General features: G+C 37.6%; 1 protein-coding gene across 1 annotated transcript; it reads left to right on the forward strand.

The window, feature by feature from the left end:
- Positions 1 to 24635: 24635 nt before the first annotated feature.
- On the forward strand, positions 24636 to 25529 carry LOC106079606 (uncharacterized). Its single transcript, XM_013240796.2, has one exon. The coding sequence runs from the start codon at positions 24636 to 24638 to the stop codon at positions 25527 to 25529; it is 894 nt and encodes a 297-aa protein (XP_013096250.2).
- Positions 25530 to 27774: the final 2245 nt, after the last annotated feature.

A 27774-nucleotide genomic window follows, 5' to 3' on the forward strand; every position in this document is an offset into this window, starting at 1 on the left:
AACTAAATATACACCTACTAAACGACTGATCAACCCTACTTAACTGAACCTAACAAATAAAGCAGCTATTTGGCAAAACTACAACAGTAAGCTACTAGCAGCAGCAATAATTACTTTGGCAGCAGTAAAAGCAGTTAGGCAGACAGGCAGGAATTATAGCCTGCAATTACAAATATAAACAAACATAAGACATAATATAACAAAATAATAATGAACTAGACCTAGTCTAGCACATACACATACCTAAATGCATGAGGTAAATACTATTACCTTCATTTAGCTAATAAAAACGCATACATTATTATTATTATGATACCTACTTAAAAGCTTACGCCACAACACATGTTGGGCAAGACAATAATAAACATACATCTAGATTTGTCTTAATAAAGCCGCCATCATGGAGCGTTGAGTAGGACGCAGCCATCATTTACATTAAAAAATTAAAATTAGGAACCTGCCAACTTGTTAAAGCCATTATCCTAACAATATTATATTAATGAAAATACTTTTAGAAGACATAAAATAATAATATATTTACAATAGACAAACAATAGAAAAACAATAAGGGGATCATTAAGGATGGCTAAAAGGGGGTGACGCTACCCAACTCTACAGAACTTCCGGTTCCATCAGAGGTAATCATGGCTAATTAACTAGCCAGTGATGCCACTACACTAATCAGTCTACATCTAGACTATAGCTATAGATGTAGGAACAATTAATATAAACCTAACTAAAAAAAAAAGTAAAAATAAAAACATTTCCCAACTTACAGGCGGTCCCAGCCGAAATTACACTACACTCACTACGTGGTCACACAGACCAGCTTACTAGAGACCAGTGGCCTAAACCGGAAAAATATACTGGGAATATATTGAGTAACAAGTCCTAGTTTATAAGAATGATTTGTTTTTCGAGGTTGACAATAAAATCACCGATCGCGGGGCCCCCCCCACAGGCGCTGGACCTATGGCAGTTGCCCCACTTGCCACCCCCTAAGGTCGCTACTGCCTATAGGGATCCGAGGAGGGTGTGACGGTCCGTCCGCTGAGCAAACCAATCGACCTCATCAAATTACGCAGAGATTATTTATTTTCTTTTTGTCATATCAAATGCCGTAAAAAGGTGTGTATCCATACTATTTCCCCCGTCTTTCCCCTTATCTTAATAGGAATGTCAAACCATATTTGCTACTCACCAGTTTGCCCACCCGGGCCAATATTCTATTCTAGTGTAAAGTCTTATCAACCTTGTTGACTTTATTTCTAGCGCGAGACGATCTAAGCTCCTTTCATCTTGCGAGGCAGCCAGACCGTCCCTTCTCCTTTGTCTAGACACTGAGCGCACGTCACGCTTGACCACTAGCCAGGTGTTCTCATTGACAAATGAGTGGGGAGAGCTAATCTTGACCGGATGCCACACTATCTATCTGGACGTTTCGCGTGATCTATCACATGCTGTCCATCCCAATTCCTATTTCCGGCCAAGCGACATATAATGCTCAAACTGCTCCAGCGGTCGTCACATTTTATTAAGAACGTAGAGGGACGTTCATTTACAGACTCCATTCCTTGTGCTCTCTTACTCTTGTTCTTTTCACTTGGACCATGGGGTAAGATTTTGTTCACTACTGGACTTCTGTAATGTGGATGTAACTTACTACATTGGCATTAAAAATGTGTATTTTGTGTATTTCTCACTGTCCTAAGTAAGAAACATAACCATTTCATATGTACATATTTGTAAATTGCATTAACCTATGCCCATCATATTATCGCTATATTGCTCTTTATCATTGACGCAATCATGTATATATTGCTACATCTTATCTTATATCGGCTCATCTCTTTGATCTTCTAGCGCATTGAGACTGCGCTTAGGAAAGATAAGTAAATTAGCTCTCCTAGTCCATTTCACTTAGTCAAGAGTTGTGTGCCTTGAATGGACACTCTGCATTCCAGTGTTCTGTGGCCAACGTCATGATCGCTGACCACTATCCATTATTCCTGTTTATGTTTACCACCCCCCTCTTTAGTATTGTGATCATTCCCCCATGTATTTAACTGATCTCATCGACCTGCGTTGTTTGTAAGTGTTCATTGAATTAAGTAATTCTCTCATCGACGGAGAACACGATGCTCTTTTATGTATTGAATACTAGACATATGTTACCCGCGACCCGCGGGTCTTTATTTGCGCATTACTGTCGATATAGTCACTGAGAGTGAGAGTAAACAATTAAACGAAATAATAATGTAATAAGTAAAGCGAATGTGTCAATGTTAAAATAGTGTGAATGAAGCTATCAAATCAGAATAGCTAATAGGCTTAAATCCATATTTTTTTTTAAATTAAAACATTTGCTTGTAGGCCTACATATATTTGATTAAAATTTGAGATGAATAGACTAAATTTTGTATGTTCATGTGTATAAAGTATAAAGTAGATCTTGAGGTAGACATAATCTAGTTGCCTTTTATAGAGTTCATTCTGTGTTGCGCATGCGTGACCTTTTTTCATGAATGAATATAGGCCTATCTCAACACGGCTATTTAGCGAACAGCGAACGAATGTATTAAAAATGCTTTACAAAAACCAATTTGAATGTTAATTTGATTAAAATATGAAATGAGTGGACAATAATTAGTATGTTTATGTGTTAAAGCATAAAACTATCTTTGCGAAAAGAAGTTTTATTATCTTAGAGTTCAATAAGAGTTTTAGACCTAGGCCTAGGAATAGACTCAGTAGAGAGATGTGTTAATCACTGTTAATGTGTAACCATTTGGTAATGTCTAATGAAAGGATGTTCGCCAGACTTTACCCGCGGCCTTCGAGTCTAAGTTTGTGTTTACTAATCTAGTGGATTGGATTTAGATGTATGTTAAACTTAACTAATAATCCTTTCAAGTTTTTTCTCTTTCGCTACGAAAATAAAATTAGGTTTGCGAAAATGGGATTACCAGCGAAGCCGATAAATTCATATCTATTACAAACGAAAAGAGCGATAGCTTTGTTAAATGAATGGGATTATAAAGTGAACAATTAAACGAAATAATTTTTAGTACGCGATTCATGAATGAATATAGATCTAGGCCTATCTCAACTCGGCTTCGCAGCTTTCGTAAATGAATGTAGCTTTAAAAACCAAATTTGAAAGTTTATTTGATCAAAATATGAAATGAATGGACTTCAATTAATATGTTTATGTGTTAAAGTATAAAACTATCTGTGCGAAGAGAAGTTTTATCATCTTAGAGTTGAATTAGAGTTTTAGATCTAGGGATGGGATTATAAAGTAAACAATAAAACGAATTAATATTTAGTACGCGATTCATTACGGAATTGTCTAATGAAAGAATGTTCGTCAGGAAATCTGTAATCACAGATATAAGGAACTAATTAATGTAAAAAATGCTTTTGAAACACAAAATTGAAGGTTAATTTTATTATATAATGAAATCAATGGATCTTCTTTTGTCTTTTCATGTGTCAAAGTAAAAAACTATCTGCGCAAAGTGTATTTCTTAAAATTAGATCTAGGTCTAAATCCTTTCTATCTTTTCTCATGTCAACATTGTAGACATGGCCTAGATCCATAAAATACTATAGCAGTAATAGAGTCGGACAACTTTATTTTTTTTTAGGGTCTTAAGTATGTTTTAGGGCTACAATACATACACTACGGTCTAAGTTGGTACCCAAGGAACATTCCTGCCTAGTTTTATCAAGATTGGTCAAGCGGTTTTGATGTCTATAAGTAACATACATCCATACACCACACATTCTACTTTATAATATAGATATTAAGCTCGGTGTTTTATTTCAGCCTGATTGCGACTGGAGACACCGACTGGTTCCTGCTTAGTGGAATTCCAGCCTGCCCCAGAATCTCCACACTTCCTGTTACGTGAAATTACAGCTTGCTACTTGATCAGAATCCTTGATCTTCCAGAACTCCTGTTCCTGTGGAACCCACCCTTAACTCTGTGGCTGGAGGAAGGAACCGTGGCATCAGCGAACACTGAGTACTAAGCTCCACATCTGAGGTCTATTCTCAGCACCCGCAGTACTGTTCACTGTGAATACATATCCACTCAGCGGTATCATACAGCCAACCGGAAACTTTTACCATTTCTTTGCCGACGACTCTCAGTACCTTCACAGGTGTCGCATTTGGCAGAGAAAATCAGTGGTACCGATGCAAGGGTGAGCGATTGGATGGTTTAGAATAAGCTCAAGATGAACGAAGACACGACAGAAATAATTAATATTGGCACTCGGAACAACATCTCGAACGTCGAGAGCACAGATTCCCTTTTTATCAGGAACTGCCAGGTTCTTTATGTCCATTTAGTGCGGAATCTTGGAGTTGACTCAACACTATCTTTCGACCCACACATAAGTCAGCTCTGCAAGGGTCTTTATCTGCAGCTGCGCAAATTAGGACAGATCCTACCATATTTAACAACGGAGTCAATAAAAAAAAACTAGTTGTGGCATTCATACTCTCCCGCCTAAACTACTGCAACACTGTGCTAGAAGGTATACCCGTGACAACGAATTCAGAACAAACGCCGCACGAATAGTCCTAAGAAAAACAAGACGAGATTCTGCTTGCAGATTGGCTTTCTGTAAAAGCGAGAATCGACTACAAGGTGACCACACTTCATCAGTGTATCTATAATAAAGAAATGCCCTTGTACCTTAGCGAACTGATCACTCCAGAAATCCCTAAGAGAGCCTTGCGCTCAATGGACTCAACGCTTCTAGTGGTGCCACGTTTCTCTCTCAAAAGCTACGGTCTGCGGGCTTTTTCAGTGCACCAGACAAAGTTTTGGAACTCACTCCCCATTGATCTCAGACAGACAACATGCTACACTACTTTCAAAAAGAACATTAAGACCTACTTGTTTAAAACTTTTTAGATAAGTTTGTCATTTTAGCTCTCGTGTTTATGTTTGTAATGTTATCACAACGACTTGAGCATACATTTTGCTTGTTAACGGCGCTTTATAAATAAAAACATTAGATTATTATTAGATTAGATAAATAGAGAATTAGATGATGTTGATTAGATTATTACTCCATAGGTTACTAAAAAAATATATTTCCACAAAAAAATGATGAATCACATAAAAAATTCGATTTTAAAAAGGTTAAAGGCAAGTTTTGAAAGAGTTAAAATATTATTGCTCTTATTGTTTCTCATTCACTATAGCAATGAAAAGAAAGTCTTTTCGGTGCGCTAAAAGGTGGTCGACGTAACAGAGGTGCCCCACGCTTTAAATTCCAGCTTAGGCGCCAACTTGTCTAAGCTGACAACTTGTTGCATGCGACTTCAAAACGAGACAGCAGGAGGTCGCCTTAAAAGGCCGCTGATACACATTCGAGACCAAAAGAAAATCGGCTGCTAGGACAGACGCAGACGGCGAAAAGAAATGGTTATGCTTGCCCTGGTTGTGGCAAATATGTAGGTCACAGCTTGGGCTGCGTATAAACGGGAAATACTGCATTCCTCATTAATCCTGGACTCTAAGACGAACCTTAGTATTATTATACCTTCCACTTTATGACATTATGTAATGCTGTTTCTTTCATTTAAAAAACTGCATCGAGATCATTGCTTCATGTTGCCTATATAACGTTTTAATTTACTTTTTTTTTAAAGTTGATTACATAAACTAGACTCTATATAAGGTTTAACATTACTATGTACCTAGATCGCAATACTATTTTTAAAAAAAGTTTTAGGTTATGAACAAACAAAAGGTGTTCTTAAAAAATATTTTTTAGCCTTGAAATCTTTACAACTAACACAAAAGTCGTTTCCCAGAAATTAAACGGGCTGTCAGGCTATGATCTAGGACAGTGGTTCTCAAACGCTGGTTCGCTGAGGGTCCGCGAGACGACCTTAGAAAGAGGAATATTGTATACAATTATAATAACTTTTTTTTTTTTGGAAAAGCCAGTTTAATCCGATCTGACGCATTGAAAATAGTCAACTGGCCCCTCTCTTCTGTTTAATATGTCTATTATGAACTAATCAATGACTATCGTTGACGCAGTTTGGCAAACAAAATGATTAATAACAGTCCTGTGATACAATTTTATTTAGTGCATGCCTATCAAGTTACTTATTTCACAATGTAATCAATGCCATTTTTTTTTCAATTTCTCTGCTTTATCACGGACATTCAAAGAAGTAGGTCAAGCCTCGTTTTCAAGATTCCAACAGACGACCCTGAGACTCAAGAACACACAGACAGCAGTCTGGCTATTAATAGTTCACTTCTTCTGAAAAATTATTTAAGTTACACATTTTTTGTTTGTTAAATTTTTTTTGCCCGCCCAACATTTAGATTATGGATAAATAAACAAGGCGTAAGCGTACATCTGTCCAGGAGCAAGAGTGTTATGGTGAAGTAGTGACATGATGAACTGAGACACGAGGCCGTCACAGAGGCGGCACCAAGTAAGGCAAAAGTAACCTACAAATGCTTCTGAATATTTACAATTTAGATTTCTACCATATAAAAACAAAGTGAACAGACACAAAGTGTCATGTTTTAGTGCGTTATGGAACGAGAGTTTACAAACTACTAAACTGAAGCGTTATCTTGTTACAAATCATATTGTAATGTAAAGTTCCCCTTTCAGTCCATACGGTCTATAGGGCGGAGGATGTTAAGGTCATTTGTTTCTGTGGCCAACGGTTAACGAGCAGAATGCCATGTGGCCAGTGTCAGGTGGGTTTGCTGTTTACTTAACTAAGGGTGGATATACTTGCATTGAGTTCCCCCCACCTGAGCAGTGTAGACATAGAGTACTAGCATATTAAACTAAATTGCTAAACATCGAATAAAATGTTGTTCAACTAAACAGTTAGTGAATAACAACAATTGCTAAACACGAATAATATATAATAATAACGTTAAGTTAACTTACATTAGTTAACAACAAGTGCGTACGTTTAGCAATTTAATGAAGAAATGAAGCATTATTATATGAATGATGAATTCTCAATGGTATTCACAAAAGCAAGTACACATAGTCAAAGTATTTACAATAGATATAGCACATCTTAAGCTCGGTGCCATAGTTCGATCAGGGCTCTCGAAGCCCACTACCCAATGCCATGGATGCACATACCATACCAAAACAAAACACTGTTAATCAGGCTTGACTCCAGCAGTGTCCCAAGCCTGCATCGCTAAACAAGAAAAATACGCATTCCTTGTGACCGCCATTCACAAGATTATATTAATAACGTTTTTAAAACTACAACGTGAACAGTAAAGGAAAATAAACTAACTTATTCAATACTGGGGGAAGAAAACAACAAAAGAAAGGTCCGCATCAGCATATACACAACAGAATCAATGACATCAACATAGAGCTTTCCTTAGCGCACAAACCCATATGGTCTTATTGCGCATAAAAGAAAACATCAAGCAAGAAGCAACTCTAGATGCGCACGACAGCCAGCACAACGAGCAACCGCCTTTAAGAATCCTCTAACAACCCTAAGAATCCCGAGATTCAAAATCCAAGTCTTCACCGAGGTTCGAATCCAGGACCTCCAGTTTGGAGGCCAAGCGCTTAATCACTCAGCCAGCGCGCCCCCCCATCATAATAATTTAAAAGACAAACCGGTAGATTTCATGAAATATCAAATCAGAGTAAATGTAAATCAGCAGAGAATAATTAGCAATGAGACAACTGTGAAGTAAAACACATTACGGCTTCATACATCGTTGTATTGCGAATACTGAAGATTTAAAGAGAAAAAACAGTTTGATTATGCCAACGGCTTTAGAAATATGTTAAGTGGACAGACTAAGCTGTGTTGTATTGCGTGTTAACGGGTCCCTGAACTGAAAAGGTTTGAGAACTTCTGATCTACAGATATGACAAGCTAGTTTTTGGTCCAGATATGTCTACTTTGGCCTTGGTGTGGCTTACAGTACCGGTTCGAAGACGCTAGGTTTTATTGCTACATTCCTTAGGGGGGAATTGGCATAACAACAATAGAATCAGCCAATAGAAGCCTTGAAGATATTAATTTTCACAAAAACAATATTTTTATATGCACCACATCCATGGAAGGTCTCAATACTGAACATAGGAACCCTTAAAAAAATAAAAACTACTACCTGCCCCTTCCATTTTTATCCCCCCCCCCTCCCAAGAAGCGAACACAGACACACGTTCTATGACAATAAGATGCGGGGGCGTATTGGAAGAATGGTGAACTGTTTTGAATCCCTGTGGAAAAAGGGGATTTTTTAATTTCTGGATTTTTAGGACGTCCCTGAGTCCACCCAACTCTAATGGGTATACGGCAGACGTTTGGAAAACAATTTCGGTAGGTTGTTGTGCTGGCCACTTAGCATCCTCGGTAACCGTGGCAATATAAACAGATGGGCTTTCAATCATCCTCCATCCATTTTATGCGGCCCGCCCACACCTACAAATATTAGGTGTGCCCACAAATTATATCTTTAAAACAATGTAAATTTACTAAAAATAAATAATTTTAAACTTTTATTATTTCAATATATAAAATTATTGAAACTTCTGATTCTTATGATGAAGAGGCTAAAGAAACAATCTCTAGACATGTCATCCTAAACGTTTAAAGAAAACGAAAATTATAGTAATTGGCAAAATATGTCAAAAATATTCAGTTAAATTCGCAAACCAAGGTTTGTATTTATTTGATGCTATGAAGAATTGTGTTGAAAGTGTGGAGTTAGCATGGAACACGATGGCGAGTTGATCAACTGCTTGGTTTGTTAATAAAATTAAAGAACATTATCCCAACCCCATAACCTTACCTATCCATGGGAAAGTTCGTGCAAAGCTGCATTGAATATCAAATATACTATTGACCCAATTATGTCAGTTCCGAGAAAACAAAACATTCGGTATCACAAGTGTATCCACTGGATTAGCATGGAGCAGGTATTGAGAGGAATGTGGGATTGTGACCTTGTAACTAATATTTCTATTACGGAAGACATGTTTGCCGCCGATATAATTGCAATGGGTTGTTTACAGATGAAATGTATGTGCATGTTAAATCTTTTCAAACAGAGATATTCCATTTCTCAGGGTCTTATCATTTCTAGTGGAATGGCAGAAAATCTCAAGATTTATTTGGATGGCGGACTGATAGGGTTAATGTGTGTGTGTGTGACCTACTGACACACGAGAGACTAAGGCGAATCACACAGGTCAACGGCTGTTGATGGACAAGGACAATACTGCTAGTACACACAAATAGGACCCGTGTAATAGTCATGTGATCGAAAGCCTTCACGGAGGAGACAGAGTGTGTAAGAAAGGACAGTTGAGTCCAGGACAGCAAGGCAGTTATGACTGTGCGAATGAATGTGGGTCCTCGAGAATGTATCTGTACGAGTCCAGAAGTACAAAGAGAGTCAAGCTCTTGTGTTAGATGTGCTGTGTTGTTTAGCAGTGGTTACAGAAGGCCTGATAGAGAAGATCGAAACAATATATATACATATATATATATATATATATGTATATATATATGCGGCCCCCATTTTCAACATTTTTTTAATGCAGCCCCCAATAGAAAAAGGTTGCCCACCCCTGCTCTAATATCATTTAGCGTTCCCTTAACGGTATAGTGTACAACAGAGTTTCTCAAACTGTATGGCACCCCCTTAAAATACTCAATGAGCTAAAATAGGATACGTTTCTTGCGTGAGGACACAAATGTCGTATTTGCATTTTAGTTATGAATCTATCTTTAAGAATTCAAACAACAAATATACGAGAAAAAAAAGGAAAAAAAAAATAACACAAAATATGCTTATTATATATATTATAAGGTCATCCAATGTTTCTGGCGCGGGTAAAGTGTGAGTGTGTGTGTTTGTGGAAGCATATGGGAAAGGTTTAAAGTAAAGTTCCCTTACCAAACATTGAGCTCTATAGGCAGATGACGTTAACATGGCGGTGGCTGAGTGGTTAGGCCCTTGGGTTCCGAACTTAGGGTTCTCTGTTCGAACACCATTAACAGCAGGGATATCGTGCATTGAACCCGTCTGATGTTAGAATATAGGCCTACATTGCAGTATGTCTCTCACAATATTTTGTATTATTTTGCATTTTAGTGATTTGCAAAATTTCAAGTTATATCTTAAGAACTGTTTAGTGCAAAACAATTGGTCAAATATGTTTAGAGCTATAAGCAGATGTAATGCATTTTTTAGAATATAATGTAAGATAGCTCTTTTTTTAATGGGGCCTTCAAATATAAATATTTTTCTAATATATTAAATGTACATGCATTTCCTCAATGACAATTACGATTATTATTACTGGTATACATAATAATAATAATTAGGACAAAAAATTTCGAGAAACATATCCTAAAACTCAATATTGTTGATAAATGCCGAAAATGTGGAAATGTGGGTGAGTCAATTGAACACATAATGGCAGGATGTTCAGCCCTATCAGAATCAGCCTACCTAGGTCGCCATAACCAAGTTGCAAAGCTAATACACCAACACTTGGCTTTGACGCACAAATGGATCTGGTGGATACTCCTGTTTATTACAAATACTCACCACAAGAGATTCTCGAGTCTACTGATCATCTGCTGTACTGTAATAGGTCTATTTTGACCGACAAAACGGTAGATTTTAATCGCCATGATCTGCTGCTCATCGATAAAATAGAAAAGGCCGCTACCATAATCGACATCGCCGTACCACAATCTCATAATTTAAGAAAAACTGAGTTGGAAAAACAACGAAAATATGGTGGAGGCTGTCCAGGCCTGAGCAAGCTATTATAGCACAGTGCAGGACAGGCCATTGCCCTGTTGGCTGATATTTCTCACGGCTATGGCCAAATTTCGATTCACGGTGCCCCCGCTGCGGGGAGGAAGAGGAAACTGTGCCTCATATTCTGTTTGACTGCCTCAGACTTGCTGATCTCCGTCTCGACAGGTCTGGGAAACTAAAAATTCTCGACCTGTATGGCAACATTTATGCACTACGCAAAACAGCAGGGTTTCTGTCCAGGGCTTTTGCAAGATAAGATTTGAGCCTCTCAAGCCCTCACTTAAATGGAGTTTGATGATGACGACGGTGACAGATTTATTTGGGGGATGTTGGTGCAGCACTTCTGTCTTTTTCACATTAATGGTGAGGCCAAAATTTTGCAGGCGTTAGCAAAAAGGGACATTTTCTTTTGAAGTTATTCTTCGTTTAAGGTATTTAGAGGACAATCATCTGGAATAACAGGTCTCTGCTGCAGTCGTAGTTTACTTTAGTCCTTGCCTTATGTCTTTGAGTGTTGATTAAACTTGCATCAGAGCAAAATCGTATACCAACTCCAATGCTTTCTGTGCGAATGACATGGCGGTGAACATTAAGCTGAAAAGCGTTGGAGCCAGCACACAGCCCTGCTTCACGCCATTTGAGACAGGAAAAGGCTTGGAGTAGTCTAGGTTGTCTTGGACTCTTGCTTGCATGTCATCATGGAATATGCGCACCATTGTTATGAATTGATTCGGGCAGCCGAATTTGGACATGATTTGTAAAAATGTTTGTTTGTAAAATGTTTTACATGTTTCGGATGTTCCTTCAGAGTTGAAGATAATTACTTCCTAGTCCAAACCTCCCGCAGGACGACGGGGGATGGGAGCGGGCAGGGTTTGAACCCTCGACCATCGATAAATCTGAACGACAGTCCAGCGCGCAAACCGCACGATCAAGCAGCCATCAAATCTTTAGTCAAATCTATGAATGCCGTATAGAGATTTTAATTTTGCTCTCTACATTTCTCTTGGAGTTGGCGGACTGCAAAGATCATGTCAAACGTGACTCTACCCTGCCTGAAGCCGCATTGACTCTCCAGAAGTAGGGCAGTTTCTATGTGGTGTTGTAGTATATTTAATAGCACCCTAGCCAGAATCTTGCCAGCAATGCATAGGAGATATATGCCACGATGGTTACCGCATAATTGCCTATTTCCCTTTCTCTTGTAGAGATGAATGATGGAAGCGTCTTTGAACTTTTGTGGTAGTTTCTTTTGTTCCAACATTATCTGGTAGATTTCTGTTAATTAAACTGTCAGCTCTAAACTGCCAAGTTAGTATTTTTCTGCATGGATGGGGTCTAGTCCCGGTGCTTTGCCAGTTTAGAGGTTGGATATTGCAGTCATTACTTCATTGAGCACGAGAGGGTCAGCAAGTTAAAGGTTTATTGGGACTTGTTCTAGGCGTGCAATGGCTTCGGCGCTAATGCTTGATGGACAGTTAAGGACGGTACTGAAGTGTTCAGCCCAGCGAACAAGTATGTCCTCCTTGTCTGTGAGAAGTTTGTTTTCATAAGCACTAAATATGGGGGATAAGCCATTTTGCTGATTGAATGGAAAAACATTTTTGCATTTTTAATGACATCATAGGACAAGAGTTCTTCTGTTTTTTTATTGAACCATGACTCATTCATGAGTCTCAGATTCCGCTGGACCTCTCTTTTGGCATTAGTGTAACGTTCTCTGCTTTGGGGGCAGGCTAGATTACACAGAAAGGCCTTAAAGCAATGTTGATTGTGTGTTAAAAGCTGTTCAATTCGCACATTGTTTTCGTCAAACCAGTCTTGGTGCTTGCGTTGAGGCTGACCGAGGACGCTTCTAGCTATAGAGTACACAGAGTCCCTTAGTTTATTCCAGCTGATTTCCACATCCTTATTCGTGTGCGGGGGTTTTAATTTCACTATCTTGTTTAGACAGTGAAAGAACATTGGCCTCAGCTCTAAAAGAAAAGCGTACCCTGCAAAAAATGGCCAGCTCCTCTACCACCAAAGCTAAAGCCACCTTAACCTGCAATATTTGTGGACGGGAGTGTCTCTCCAAAGTAGGGCTCCACAGTCACATGACAAAGTGTACGAGATGAACCATAGTCTACGACTGAAGTAGGTCAACAGCCTTCTTTTACCACCTATACCTAATCTGAGATTTTTCTATGGTATAAATACATTTCGGACAATAACTCAAATTTTTGTATTTGAATCAGTCAAAACTGTTGAATACCCAAATAGCGTTTAAGCATCGTTCTAGTTGGCGTCTTACACTGACCAAAAAAAAGCCTCCTACAAGTGATCACTCTGAACAGAAAGATATGCTTAATGAAGATATGCTTACACTACTTGTATTTCGATTGTCAATCCCACTTCAGTATCGTCCATTGCCTCCACGTTCCTTTATTTTTCTAAATTTGTCCTTCCTTTTTTAATAAGATGAATAATGAGCTGTAGATGTCAGGAAATTGAGTTTTTGGTAGTGAACAATGTAAAAAGACTCATGCCGTTAGGGTTAGGGTTAGGACTTTCTGTTTTTGAAACAGAACTTTGGTTGAAATATGAAAACTTTTTGTTATTCTCTCGCTCCTCTCTCTCTCTCTCTCTCTCTCTCTTTCTCTCTCTCTCTCTCTCTCTCTCTCTATATATATATATATATATATATATATATATAAATAGATAGATAGATAGATAGATAGATAGATAGATAGATAGATAGATAGATAGATAGATAGATAGATAGATAGATAGATAGATAGATAGATAGATAGATAGATAGATAGATAGATAGATAGATAGATAGATAGATAGATAGATAAATATTGGCACATAAGGTTACGGTTTACTGTGCGTTAGGGTTTCGAGAGAATTTTACTTTTTTTTTTGCACAAGATTCAATCTATGGATGCTTTTTATCTAATCTATTTTCTGATCCTTCATTTGTTTATTCTTTTGCATTTTAATTCCAACCAGTGATTTATGAAGGACCAATTCGTGAGTCTAACTTGAGATCATGCGACAACTCTAACAAACCAATAAGGATTCGTATGTGACTAAACATGTCATCTCTAGGACTTGGAACGTTGTTATTGGTCCATTTATAGATTCATCCAAATATATTCACTATATATACACTAACGTCAATTATTATAAGAAATAAAGGCCTTATGTTTCTTACCCATCGCTTAGATCAGTGATGCCCAAACTACGGCCCGCGGGCCAGTTCCGGCCCGCGATGTGGTTCCATCCGGCCCGCCTAAACATCGGCACAAAGGGAAGAAAATTTTTAAAAAGGTTGAAAAATGTATTTTCCCAACGTTAGGACTCACAGTTTCTTTATGACTTATTTCATTCCAATCCATGTTATTCTAATGTTCATATTATTATTTTTTTAAATGAACACGATGTATATATTTTGTTTCGGTGACAAGTGTTGGCAGTTGCTTTAGGTTCTTGGATCATTCCGCTGCTGTCTTGAGCTAGTCGTGTTCTTAACATCTTGTGTGTAACACAGGGGCATCAATTCTACATCATTTTTGGTAACATTCTTTTTATATCAAAGAGAATTTAATATTTGTTGATTAGTGAAATGCTAGAACCGTAGAAACGAAAAATAGATTCTGAATGTAGAAACTTCCGGGAAAAGTGGACACATCTTTGCTTTTGTAGAACATGATAATAAGCCAACATGATTTGTAAAGAAAATGTGGCTGTTTTGGAAAAATATAACAAAATCATTTTTAAATAAAAAATATGGAAGCATTGTTGGTTTGAGCTGCAAAGAAAAAGATCGCTAAGTTACGCCTAGTTGAGTTAGTTGAGCAATTGACGAGTAAAAAGAGACAAGAAAATGAGTTCATCGTTAGGGCAATCTACTGTGATGCTCAAATTATGAGAAATGTGATTTCTAGCTGTGATGAAAGAATCTGTCCTTTGGAAACAAAAGCATTACAAAACGAGTGGACAATAGGAGTTACAAACATTTCCATTCAAAACTCAGTGACAGAGCAGCAGATTTTGAAATGTTTTCTATTGCCACTGAGGATTACTCCGACAGATCTGTAACTGGAACTGATTGACTTACAAAGCCAGACATCCCTGCTTGAGAAATTTAGAGCGATGCAGACAATTGATTACTTCGCCGTGTTGTATCAAAAAAAAACTTTTCGAATTTCCGAAATTAAGTGTTAAGGCTGATAACAATGTTTACAAGCACTTAATTGAGCAGACAAACTTTTCAGTAATAAAACGGCTGACACCTAACTAATTACGTGTGTAAGTATGCCAAGTAGTGCTACGAGTTTCTAATAAAACTATTTGAAATTATTTATTCTCTATTTCATTTTTATCTATTCTATGATGTGGCTTGGGCATCACTGGCTTATATTGTTAAAGGTAATGATGACAATACTTTAGATTAATATTAAATTTCAAAGTGTAATTTTTTTTTTTAAATCGTGACGCTCAAAGTGTTGCTGCTAAAGAGGAAATTATGAAATCTTAATACAATTTACTGGCATTCATGCGACCCACATAGCCATTCAGCCCCTGCTGACTTAGTTCGTAGTCATAATACCCAGTGTCTGGATAACTTCTAGTAGGAGTCATTAACCTGACTACTTTTATAAGGGGAAGCTTCTCAGTGGAAATTTCTCAGGAGAGGAAGTTTTCTGGAATCTTTTTTTTTCACGCTTAAAGCCTGCAACAACTGGAGGGGCATTACTCTCCACTCTGTCCCGGGCAAAGTTTTCAGCACTGTTTTGTTGAGACGGCTTTAACAGTCTGTAGATGAAAGGCTCAGAGAAGAACAAGCAGGTTTCCGAAGAGGCAGATCATGTACAGAGCAGATTTTCGTTCTACGAAATATCATAGAACAAAGTCTTGAGTACCAAAAGCGGCTAACGATCAGTTTCGTGGACTTCAAAAAAAGCGTTTGATAGTGTCCACCGAGAATCACTATGGAAAATAGTTGGAGACTACGGCATCTCAGAAAAATTCGTCCAGATCCTGCGACACCTTTACAGTCAGTCTAGTTGCTGCATTAAAACTGAAGAGGGAACAACATAGTTTTTTACCATCGAGACAGGTGTGAGACAGGGGTGCATCTTATCTCCCATCCTTTTCCTCCTAGCCATCGACTACATAATGAGGAGATCAATGAACCAGACTGCCTTTGGTATTCCATGGCGTCAACAACTCCGATTGACGGACTTGGACTTTGCTGATGATATTGCACTACTCGGGGCATTCAAGAAATGACAGAGAGGCACCCAAAATTGGCCTCCGTATAAACTCTCCAAAGACTAAAATTATGCGAGTGGGATATAAGGCAAAGGGTGTCCCCGTCAGACTTGGCGAGTCAAAGCTTGAAGAGCTGGACAAGTTCACGTACCTTGGCAGCATCATAACAAATGATGAGGATGCCACCCGTGATGTATCGTGCCGAATAGGAAAGACAGGGAGCCTTTTCCAAAGGCTGCAGCCTATTTGGACTAGCCAAGCCATTGGACTCGAGACAAAAATACACCTTCTTAACACAATCGTCCTTCCAGCTGCTACATATGCATGTGAGACATGGTAGTCATCTGTCAAAATTGAGAAAAGAGTAAATGTGGCTCAACAAAAATGGCTGAGACGAATTTTGGGAGTCAGTTACACAGATCTGTTCTCAAACAAAGAAATCCTATGCCGAACTGGGAGTCGAACACTTAGTGAGGTTTTGACAGAGCGTCGCATGAGGTTTGCGGGACATGTTCTACGACAAAATAAATTACGCACACCAAGAGTTGCGATAACATGGAGGCCAATACGAGGAAAGCGCTAACAGGGACGTCCTCGTTTTACTTGGCGACACACCTTCATGTAGGACCTCAGATTAGTGGACACCAGGTGGGCTGTAGCGTAGCATCCATGGCGCGAAGGGGTTCAATGAACCCGGGCCCACGAGCTGTAGGGGCCCACAGCTGTGGCGTAGCAACCACGGCTCGAAGGGGCACATTATGCTTGGGCCCATGGCTCAAGACCAGTTGGGGCCCACATTAGAACTTAGGAAGAACATTTGTTTGTTCATTTGAAACACTTTTAAGTCGTTTAACTAAGTTATAAAAACATTGACTTTTAAGATATTATTACTAATAGTCCTAACTGAATCAAACGTTATGACATAATTACTTTTTTAACACTAATAATAGTCCAATATTTAAACTACATGCTTACATATTACTTCCTAATGTGTCTTAAAAGGAAAAGATATTAATTAATAATATCGTTTTATCCCGTGCTTTTAAGAATAATATTGTCTCTAATTCAGTCATAAGAAGCACTGGCACTTGATTTCCAACATCAATTCGGTCCAACACCAAGCCGTGTTTATGCCATCTCCCATGTAGCTCGAGCCTGTCTCTTAAGTTCCTTAAGCTATGTCTAAATCAGTCTCTACTGTTTGTGCTTTCACTCAGACTGCTACCACATTGGATACATTGTTATGCTCCAATCAAGAGTTATAACACACAAGCTAGTCGCACAGCTTTTCAGACGCTCTTGAAAGATTTGGATATCGCTTTAGTTATCCGTTAAAACGTTTATTTACAGGGACAATGCTCGTCGAGTCTTCTTCTCAAAGCGTCTCTATTCTGCCCTCCCTTAAATCCGGCACTGCTGCGATAGCTTACAATCAAAGCAAAAGGTCCTGCCGGCTAACCCTTGTCTACGCCACTGCAGGTGGGAGGAGGCTTCAGTCATTGCCAATGACAGATCTTTATGGAGACAGCTTGTCGCCCAATGCGCCGAACGGCGCGGGGGGACCTAAGTCTAAGTAAGTAAAGCAGGGGCCCCCAAAGAGGTCAAGCCACGGGCCCCCAAATGATGGTAAATTCCTAGCTACGCCTAGATCCGAAAATTCAAATTAAGTTTTGAGGAAAAATAAGATCACCATAACACGCTGCTTAAGGTACAATCAGTTGGCAGGGCACTATTTAGCACAAAATGGGGGTAGACCTTTTACTCCGATGGGCATTTTTCCCAACCCTGTCCTATTAAACACTTACATCATGTTTTATTACTATACTCAGACGCCATTTTGCCCTCACTGGCATAGAGAAAAGTAGATGGCAGTAGATGAACTCTCACGTAGCGGAGGGACACACTTGAGACCCAGAAGAAACCCCTTGTAGAGGACAGGTTCCAGATGACCTGAAAAATACTTAAATACCTTGGCGGACAACCACTTTGTCTGCATCAGATGAGGAAAATTAGCCGGTCGCAGATGGGCCTGTGTAACCATGTGAAACAGCTCACAATGTATTGAATGCTCTGAATAGAGGACATTGCCATTATTACTAAAGAATTTTAGTGTGAATGGTTATTGCTGGCTATTGAAATCCAAAGTGTTATTTTGAAAAGTGAAAAGTTTTATTTTGCTTGGCTTCGTTGTTAAAATAGAGCGTATTTTCAAGAGTAGAATCTTGACTCAACACTACACGTAATAAAGAGTTTGATTATTTAAAAAAACATACGCATTTATTCGTTTGAAAGCATTACAATAGACTGAATTAGTTTTGTCATTTGATAAAAGTTTGTTTTTTTTTGTTACTGGATGTTGTAACAGGTTTGCCCTGCTGTTTTAAATATCTGTCTGACTGTAATGAATTACTCACGAGATGTTGGAGTGTCTTGTATGGATATATTCTTACAACTAAATCTAGACTTTTAGATAATTTGAAACAATATTTAATATGTAAAGGCCACATCTTAAAGACCTAACACCAACTGAATAAAAATGATATAAACAAAACAAACCCTACTATCCGTGACGACAACTAATGTAAGTAGCGTCCTTAATTAAATGTCTAACAGTGTCAATTTCAATTTGTCTTAGTAAAAAAGCTACTTGTAAATTTACCATTAAAATGGCGACAGCGATGGATTATTAGAAGAGGTGCTAAAGACCTTGCACTCTGCGCTTGGACTGTTAGGTCCCCCATGCCTTACTTTGTGAAACGTTTTCCTGTCGTGGTATGTTAAAGACAATTTTTGTTTGTACCACAGTTGCCAGTAAATATCAATGACAGGAAAGATCAAATAACAGATGTAATCAACACAGTGGGCGGGCACAGTGTACATTATCTTAGTCGGTGTAAACAAATGTAAGATTTGATTTTGTTTTCGAGGTAGATATAATTGAATCACACTTCGACAAAATGAAACAGTATTGTTGACAGACATACAGCCCTAGTGACATGTTTGGTGGGGGGCGGGGGGGGAGAGACCATTCATAAACGACTGACTGTCTGGAATAATATGGAGCTGTTTATTGCATGCTATGTCAGAGCGTCTTGCTGTTTATGTCTTAATGTTTTAAGAGCATGTTGACCTACAGTCGCTATAAAGGCGTGTAGATTTTTACAAAGCTTATATAAACTCACTGTGTCTTTCCGTCTAAAAAAAATTCGAACAAGTTATTTCTCCCATTTTCAATTCTCGGATTAAGTTGAAGCTTTTCACAAGTGTTACCTTTTATTAGCAAAACAAAAATCCATTACTCAATAATATAATATGACCTCCTTCAAATAGTAAAATAAAACTATCTTTGCGAAGAGTATTTCTATTATCTTAGACTTAAATTAGATCTAGGGTTCGAGAGATTTTTTGTTCTGCGCATGCGTAACTTTTACGTCTTGTCTAATAAAAGAAAAGAGCAATGGATGGGATATAATGTACGTCATGACATCTAAATTTGTAGATATAATGTACGTCAGGACATCTAAATTTGTAGATATAATGTACGTCAGGGCATCTAAAGTTGTAGATATAATGTACGTCAGGACATCTAAATTTGTAGATATAATGTACGTCAGGGCATCTAAAGTTGTAGATATAATGTACGTCATGACATCTAAATTTGTAGATATAATGTACGTCAGGACATCTAAATTTGTAGATATAATGTACGTCAGGGCATCTAAATTTGTAGATATAATGTACGTCATGACATCTAAATTTGTAGATATAATGTACGTCATGACATCTAAATTTGTAGATATAATGTACGTCAGGACATCTAAATTTGTAGATATAATGTACGTCAGGACATCTAAATTTGTAGATATAATGTACTTCATTACATCTAAATTTGTAGATATAATGTACGTCAGGACATCAAAATTTGTAGATATAATGTACGTCAGGACATCTAAATTTCTAGATATAATGTACGTCAGGACATCTAAATTTGTAGATATAATGTACGTCATGACATCTAAATTTGTAAATATAATGTACGTCAGGACATCTAAATTTGTAGATATAATGTACGCCAGGACATCTAAATTTGTAGATATAATGTACGTCAGGACATCTAAATTTGTAGATATAATGTACGTCAGGACATCTAAATTTGTAGATATAATGTACGTCAGGACATCTAAATTTGTAGATATAATGTACGCCAGGACATCTAAATTTGTAGATATAATGTACGTCATGACATCTAAATTTGTAGATATAATGTACGTCATGACATCTAAATTTGTAGATATAATGTACGTCAGGACATCTAAATTTGTAGATATAATGTACGTCAGGGCATCTAAATTTGTAGATATAATGTACGTCATGACATCTAAATTTGTAGATATAATGTACGTCATGACATCTAAATTTGTAGATATAATGTACGTCAGGACATCTAAATTTGTAGATATAATGTACGTCAGGACATCTAAATTTGTAGATATAATGTACGTCAGGACATCTAAATTTGTAGATATAATGTACGTCAGGACATCTAAATTTGTAGATATAATGTACGCCAGGACATCTAAATTTGTAGATATAATGTACGTCATGACATCTAAATTTGTAGATATAATGTACGTCATGACATCTAAATTTGTAGATATAATGTACGTCAGGACATCTAAATTTGTAGATATAATGTACATCAGGACATCTAAATGTGTAGATATAATGTACGTCAGGACATCTAAATTTGTAGATATAATGTACGTCAGGACATCTAAATTTGTAGATATAATGTACGCCAGGACATCTAAATTTGTAGATATAATGTACCTCATGACATCTAAATTTGTAGATATAATGTACGCCAGGACATCTAAATTTGTAGATATAATGTACATCAGGACATCTAAATGTGTAGATATAATGTACGTCATGACATCTAAATTTGTAGATATAATGTACATCAGGACATCTAAATTTGTAGATATAATGTACATCAGGACATCTAAATGTGTAGATATAATGTACATCAGGACATCTAAATGTGTAGATATAATGTACGTCAGGACATTTAAATTTGTAGATATAATGTACGTCAGGACATCTAAATTTGTAGATATAATGTACGTCAGGGCATCTAAATTTGTAGATATAATGTACGTCAGGACATCTAAATTTGTAGATATAATGTACGTCAGGAAATCTAAATTTGTAGATATAATGTACGTCAGTGCATCTAAGTGGATCTGGCTAGTGGTTGGTGAGTTTGGTTTGGAATGGTGTTTAGGATGTTGTATGGGTTAGATGTGTCTGCATCAAAGGAATCAAACAGTCCTGATGTAAACTGAGGTAACCCACACGGTACACAGAGCCATGATGCATCTTTGTTGCCTAAGGCATAATACAAAGGTGTATTCATATGGAGACATGATGCATGGTACCATTCATCGCAGGTGTCACATTGAATGGCTTTCTGTTTCATGGTGCATACTTTTTTGCAGATGTTGCATCTATCTTTAGATCTAGGCCCTGGATTTGACTCTACATCTCCTGCTATTAATATTAACAGTGATAGGTATTTATTTCTGCTGTGTCTGATTGAGAACTTCCATTTGTGATGGGTAATCTTCTTTAGTATTATGGATGTGTATGTTAGGTTATTTTTGCAGTTGCATTGATCTAAAGTGTGATGATTGATTATGACTGTTGTTTCCTTTTTAAGTGTAGTATTGACTAAGTAGTCTCGGGCGACTCTTGGGTCTGACTCCTTCTGCAAAGTATGTGGTAGGATAGCCCAAGACCAAACAGCATGGAGACAGACTGTACGTGACGGTGCGAACTTCGCCAAAAGCAAAAGAAACGAAGCTGCGTCAGCCAAGGGAAAGAAAAAGAAAGCTGCTCTGCTAGCTAGCCCTAACACAGATGAACATACATGGACAAACGGTGGCAAACTATGCCTCTCCAGAATCGGCTTGATTAGTCATTAGTCACACCAGACTTCGTTCGTTCTCAAGACGTATCCAAAGCCAGTGACTCATCTGGGTGCATTCATTGTCTTCCGAGACAGAGACAGAATGATCCATATATAATTATATAGTGACTGTAATATATAAAGGAATACAGCATTTCAATAAATAACTTTATTGTCTACTTATTACAAAATATGTTTGTATATTCACTAAGCTAATACATTCTACACACTTATCACAATTATTTTAAAACATCAATGTACAGTGACTAAGCACAATGTCTACAATTCTGACTAATTGTGTGAGAGAGATAATATTTTTTTTTAATTCACTGAATTAATTTAACAAGCTAAAGAAAACAGATAAAATAATTGTTGTCGTTCCTACAAGTAGTGACGTTGCACTGCATACAGAAACCTTGACCTTGCTATATTCGTCTTCAGTGCATTCGCCGTTGACTACCAAACAATTCTTGGCGTTAAAGGTGTCAGAGGTGTAGAGCAACGCCTTGCAATATTCTCGCTGAAGGAAAAGCACCAAAGCATCGTCGGAATCGGCCAAACACTTTTCCGCCTGTTTTTGACACTGTAAGGTGACGGTGACGACTCCTATTGTACCCTGTGCATTGGTACTGCAAGCTTGACTTTGAATTTGTTTGTACTCCGACAATGTACAGCCATCTGTGTTGTTAACTAAACATGTCATTGAATTGAAATCTGATCTGTTGTAATTCACGGCATCACAATAGTTTTGTTTGTCAACTAGAGACGTAACATTCAAATTACGAGCTATACATTTTGAGACTTGATTTTGGCAACTGGAAGTCACAGCGCTTAGAACACTATAGTAGTCTCCAGACACTGGATTGAGTAGACATAGGATTGTCAAAAATAATGACAAATATACAATCCTTGCAATCATATTTCTGTAGCTGTTTGAACCTAAAAGAGCAAAATAAAATATTAAAAGGGTTTTATTTTAATTTAAAATGATTTGAATGTTGTGAAATTCGTTGGTATAAAATACTTCAGACTTCTGAAATTAACCCAGACATCGATAAACTGTGTCTATAAGTCTATCTCTAGACACAAAATGAGAAGCATTAAATTAATGGGGATTTTACAAAGCTTATATCAACTCACTCTGTCGGTTAAAAAGTTTATACATGTTATTTCTCCAACACTCAATCTCGGATCTGAAATCTTATTTTGCACATTTTGTTTTCCTGACAACACAGGAATCAATAAAAAAAAATTAACTAATAAGTAATTAACTGTTGGTAATTACATATTTTGTTTGGTACCTCGCAAGAGAAAAAGAAATAGCACTTGACTGAAGAGGTGGTATAAGCTGAATCGGTCCTCTTAATAGGTCGTCACTTTAACGTATGTTTGAAACAAACCAAAGATATATACATACAGTTTTCCTAAAAGCACTTTACTAGCAGAGTGGTTAGTACGTCGGCTTGAGGAGGGCTGTGCCATAATTTCGTATTCAGGTCTTTCCCCTTATATATATATTGTTACGAATCTCACTATCCAGGCTCTCTGCAAACTGCACCATACACCACCAACTTAAAAAACTTGACAACTCAGGGCTCCAAAGTAACGTAACACTTTAATAGTTGAATAAATAAAAGCCAATACTGTACAATTGGCAACACGTACACTGTACAAATATCTCTCCGATAACACCGTTCCGCAGTATCAAATCTTGCACTGGCCTCTCCGTCTCGTTCCGGGCTTGCACTGGGTTCAACAGTTCAGGACTGACTTCACACACTAGGCTCGTTGTGTCGGACTCGATCACAAACCAAGATCAAGACGCCAGTCGTCTCAACTGTACTTGACAGTACTCCGCACTGAACCGTCGTAATGCTCCGTACAGAACCACACCGTTGAACTGTGCTGTAGTCGACAGGACTGTAGTGAACCGGGCTCTGAACCGTCTTGACTGCGTCACCTCCGCTCTTATATAGGGTCCCTACTGGCCTTCTCGAACCGGACAGAACGCCGATCGACGTTTCTAGGTGGTCAGATGACTACTGTTGATGGAAGGTTATATTGTATGAAGAGTTGTGCCCATGCACAGGGGAAACTACTCTAGTAATCAAGATGGCTGATTAAACTTGTTTGTGTTTACCTGAGATTGTTCTTAAGTCAAGTGTATTTATATCTGAGTGTCCATCGTAACATGGTGGCAGCGGTTTACACATCTAATAAAGGTAAACGATAACCTAGAATAACTTGAGGAAAATATAATATATATTCCAAATCAGTAGCTAAAATGGCAACTGTAAACAGATATTTCCCAGTACCGCAACCGCTATTGCAAACAGGCAATATGGCGGCCAATTGGAAAAGATTCAGAAGAGACTGGGATAACTATGAAAAGGCCACGAAACTCACAACAGAGACAGAAGAGATACGTGTAGCAACACTAATGACCATAATTGGAAGTGAGGCAGCAGACGTGTTTGATTCATTTGGAAAAGGGCAGGAGACAAAAATAAATGAAATTTTAAAGAGTTTTGAAGAGTTCTATGTTGGGAGAACCAACGAAACATATGAGAGATATGTCTTCAATACGAGAAGTTGGAATAGATTTGTTCCAAATATTTGACCAACAATACCTTGCCATAGTTGACTACTATTCAAATTTTATTGAAGTAGAACATTTGCACACGACAACAAGTCACGTTGTTATAAGAAAACTAAAAAATGTGTTTGCCAGATATGGAGTCCCCAAAGTGTGCATCAGTGATTTTGGACCTCAGTTTTCATCTGCTGAATTCACCGCATTTATGAAAGCATGGGGTGTCCACCATTTAAAATCTTCACCAGGACACCATCAGTCAAACGGCAAGGCAGAGGCAGCAGTGAAAATATTAAAGAATCTGATGAAAAAATCCAAAGAAAGTAAATCAGATGCCTATGAAGCCCTATTAGAGTTTAGAAATACACCCAGGCAAGATACCAACTTAAGTCCGGCTCAGATGCTCTTTGGAAGGGCAACAAGAACGCTATTGCCAAGAAGAGAGCATCCTGCAAGAATGTCACAACAAGAAGCCGCGGCCAAACGGGAGAAGCGACACCAAAGTGTCAGAAAACACTACAACCAAACAGCTCGTGACATGAAGCTTATAAACGTCGGACAGAAAGTCTTCTATCAATCGCCAAACGATACTACCTGGAGACAAGGCAGAGTATGTCGGAAAGTGAACGAACGTGCCTACATTGTAGAAGGTGAAAATGGTTTTAAGTACAAAAGAAACAGAAGGTACCTAAGACCTGACACCACTAACAACATAGACTTTTCTCCAGATAGAGAAAGTAATTGTACTGACATTTTCCCAGACACAGAGAATGAGTGTATTAACAATCCGCCCAACGCCGAAAACACTCACCAGTACTCTCTGCGACCTAGGGCAACTCTCCAGAAACCGTCAAGATATGGAGACTATGTTTAAGATCTATATATATGAACTGTTTGAAATAGTTTTGATGATCTGATTGTAGTTATTTAATTTGAAACATATTTACGGTTGTAAATAGTTTTGTCAATTTGACTGTATAATTATTTTTTTCGTTATATTGTCTTTCAACTTTCCTTTTTTTTTTTAATTTTTTTTTTTGGCAGGAGAGGGGATGTTGATGGAAGGTTATATTGTATGAAGAGTTGTGCCCATTCACAGGGGAAACTACTCTAGTAATCAAGATGGCTGATTAAACTTGTTTGTGTTTACCTGAGATTGTTCTTATGTCAAGTGTATTTATATCTGAGTGTCCATCGTAACAACTACAACTCTCGTGAAGCTCCTGAGCTCTGTTCACGACGGCGATTCTTCCCGAACTGTCCTGTTGACACTCGACTCGGCTGACCGTCGTAGCTCGTCACGGTTGACCGCTCGTCTAGCGCTGGCCTGGAGCGATTTGCGTCGGCTGACTACACACACACCACTACCCCTCTCTGTGCCACCACCAAGTTTATAATAATATATATATATATATGCTTTTAAAAGGCGATTAATATAAAATTCATCCATTTATCCCGTTTCCCTCCCCTTTCTTTTTTTTTCCCCAAATGGTCCAGATAAGTGATAGAATCATAGCGTATTGAGAACGCTAAAAGCATGAGAAAGCAATAAACAAAAACAAAATGGAAAAAGATTTTTAATTACATAGATTTATTGTTGTTGGGCTAGATCGATTACAAATTTAATAACATGACTGATGCAAACTAATTGGTTCAATTACACTTCGTATAAGCTTTGTTGTTGTTGTTGTTGTTGTTTGTGTTTTCTTTTACTTATGTTTTTCTTTTCATACTGTAGCTACAAATTTTACATAACAATGATAAATTGTAAATCTAGAAATACGCGATAGTTAAAATACAAATAGAAAATGTATGCAGAAACTTTCTCTAAATCTTTAAATGTCTAGATTTCTTTATTAGCGTTTTAGGACAATTTTAGTTTTAAAAGACGGAAAAAAAAGGGATAAAATGCAATGGTTTATTGTTAGTAAAACATTATGCATGCTCGAGATTGGAACATCAATCAATGCTCATCTATATTAAGATCTGTACTTTATATCCATTATTTTTTAAAGTGTTATTCCTCAATATAGGAATCGATATATTTCGAAAGAAAGAAAAGATCTTTAATTTTCTCAAAGTGTCGAGCAAATTCGTGGAAAAACATGTCGTCCATTTTTTGTTTCTTTTTATCGTTGAAGTGTGATATACACTTTCATACCCTGCGATCAATAGGGTAGATGAGGTAGAGATCATCTGTTTCTATGGCCGACTGTTACACGGGTGGCAGGAGGCCAACACAGTCTTCACTTTCTCCAACAAAAGTCAGGTACCCATTAGAAAGAGGTACGTGAGCTTAGATGCGTCCTAAAAATATCCTGAAATTCAAAATCACAGTACATGACCAATACATAACATGACCAACGCATAAACTTGACCAACGCATACTTATTCGACTCAGAACAGGACACAACAGAATGAGACAATATATGTTCCGGAGGAGGCCTGACTCTGGCTCCTAAACCCTTCTATAGAAGAAAAAACTATACGGAGAACTGCCTGATCAGAAAACTATTGTGCGGTTCTTCTCAGGTATAGGATTATACATCTGAAACCTCCGACATGTAAAATAATAACGAAGAAGAAGAAGATCCCAGTCTTCATCATTCAGCCTTCACCACGCCACTTTTGAAAAACAAAAAGAGTTTTCAGTTTTTACAACAATACTAGATATTCATATCCAGTCTATCTAAAATGTGATTGAAAATGTATATTTCTGCTTTATTCTCCCAAAGCTAACTAAATTATATAAGTTGTAAGTCTACTGGACATCTTAACCAAAATAAATTGTGACAAAAAATTTTTAAAAATTCTTGGCTGCTAATATCATGTGCAAGATCTGAAATACATTGAAATGTTACATAATTTTCTTTTATAGTGAAAGATATCCTGAGATGTTTACTCTAACGATAAATCTGATCTATGTTGAGATTTATAAAAACTAGACTAGACTGACCTGCTAAAGAAAAATGTAACTCTGTAAAGGTAAAGATCTGTGGAGATAACTGTGAATTCTGGACAGTTGAATTTCATGGTCAATGCCATTTATAAGCTGCATTCTATAGTCACATGACAGACCTTCGTTTCTTTAAGTTTTTGCGGTTTTTATGTTCTTTCTA

This window comes from Biomphalaria glabrata, chromosome 7 (genome assembly GCF_947242115.1).
Source record: "Biomphalaria glabrata chromosome 7, xgBioGlab47.1, whole genome shotgun sequence".
Taxonomy (NCBI): domain Eukaryota; kingdom Metazoa; phylum Mollusca; class Gastropoda; family Planorbidae; genus Biomphalaria; species Biomphalaria glabrata.